The 919-nt window shown below is 38.8% G+C and overlaps 1 protein-coding gene across 1 annotated transcript in view; it reads left to right on the top strand.

Moving 5' to 3' along the window:
* The window catches only part of LOC119593352 (TATA box-binding protein-like 1), a gene marked incomplete in the record, with an annotated part of 26,423 nt that overhangs the window by 8,842 nt on the left and 16,662 nt on the right, over window positions 1-919 (top strand). The window contains 1 exon segment of the mRNA XM_037942278.1: window positions 525-829. Coding sequence (XP_037798206.1) covers window positions 533-829 — 297 coding nt within the window.

Below are 919 nucleotides of genomic sequence, written 5' to 3'. Positions count from 1 at the left end.
TTTTTCTCTTGCATACAAAGATATATTTTTTTATTTTTGGATATTAATTTCCGTCTGAGTAAAAACACTCAAATGTATTTCATAGAGTTAGCAATTTCCTTATAATTTTAATGCCTTGAAGATTAGGTATATATCAGACAAAGCAAATGTGGCAAAGATATAATCTGCAAAAGTAATAGTTTTGCAGTAACTTGAAATGTAAATGATGAAAATTTTGCATAATTCTACCATTTCTGAATTTCACTTTTCATCTTATTTTGGCAGATTTTCTTGTCATGATTTTTTTTTTTTTTCTGTAGCTAAAATGCTCAAGATAAAATTAATGAAAAGTATTGTGTTGTCCTTGAAATCACTGATATTATTGAAATGTTGAACTTTTAACTTAGTTTGGTTACTTTCTACTGTTCCTTGTTCACATTATTCATTGCCACCTATTCTTAGCAGTAAGTGTCTTATGTTCTTTATTCCTACTTATGTATGTTCAGTGCTTTATATCCCAATTCACCCATGGCTTTTCCCCTTAGAGGGTGTGATGGCAGGAACAGAGGGCATCATGCACGGCACCCTCTACAGCGCAGCGAATGGCCAGCTCTCTGGCACCACGGCTCCCGGGGCCTCCTCCACAAACACTACCAACTCTCTCAACCATAGCTCACTAAACGGCGTCATGCCCCTCAACAGCATGGCCATGTCCAATGCTTGCCAGTATGAGAGCAGTAAGCTGGACATGCAGGAGAACAAGGAGTGGTTTGGAGCGACCGGGGGTGGCGTCGTCGAACACCTGGACCAAGCACAAACGGAGACCCAGATAAAGGAGGAAGTACAAGAGGTGAGCAGGAGGGGCCGTTGTTCTTTAGCTCTGATTTTAGTTATTTTCGGTCATTATAGTATATTTTGCTTTGAACCTTTCTACTTGTTT

This window comes from Penaeus monodon, chromosome 32, assembly GCF_015228065.2.
Source record: "Penaeus monodon isolate SGIC_2016 chromosome 32, NSTDA_Pmon_1, whole genome shotgun sequence".
NCBI lineage: Eukaryota > Metazoa > Arthropoda > Malacostraca > Decapoda > Penaeidae > Penaeus > Penaeus monodon.
Note: the sequence above shows the minus strand (reverse complement) of the source record. Positions and strands in the feature narration are given on the sequence as shown.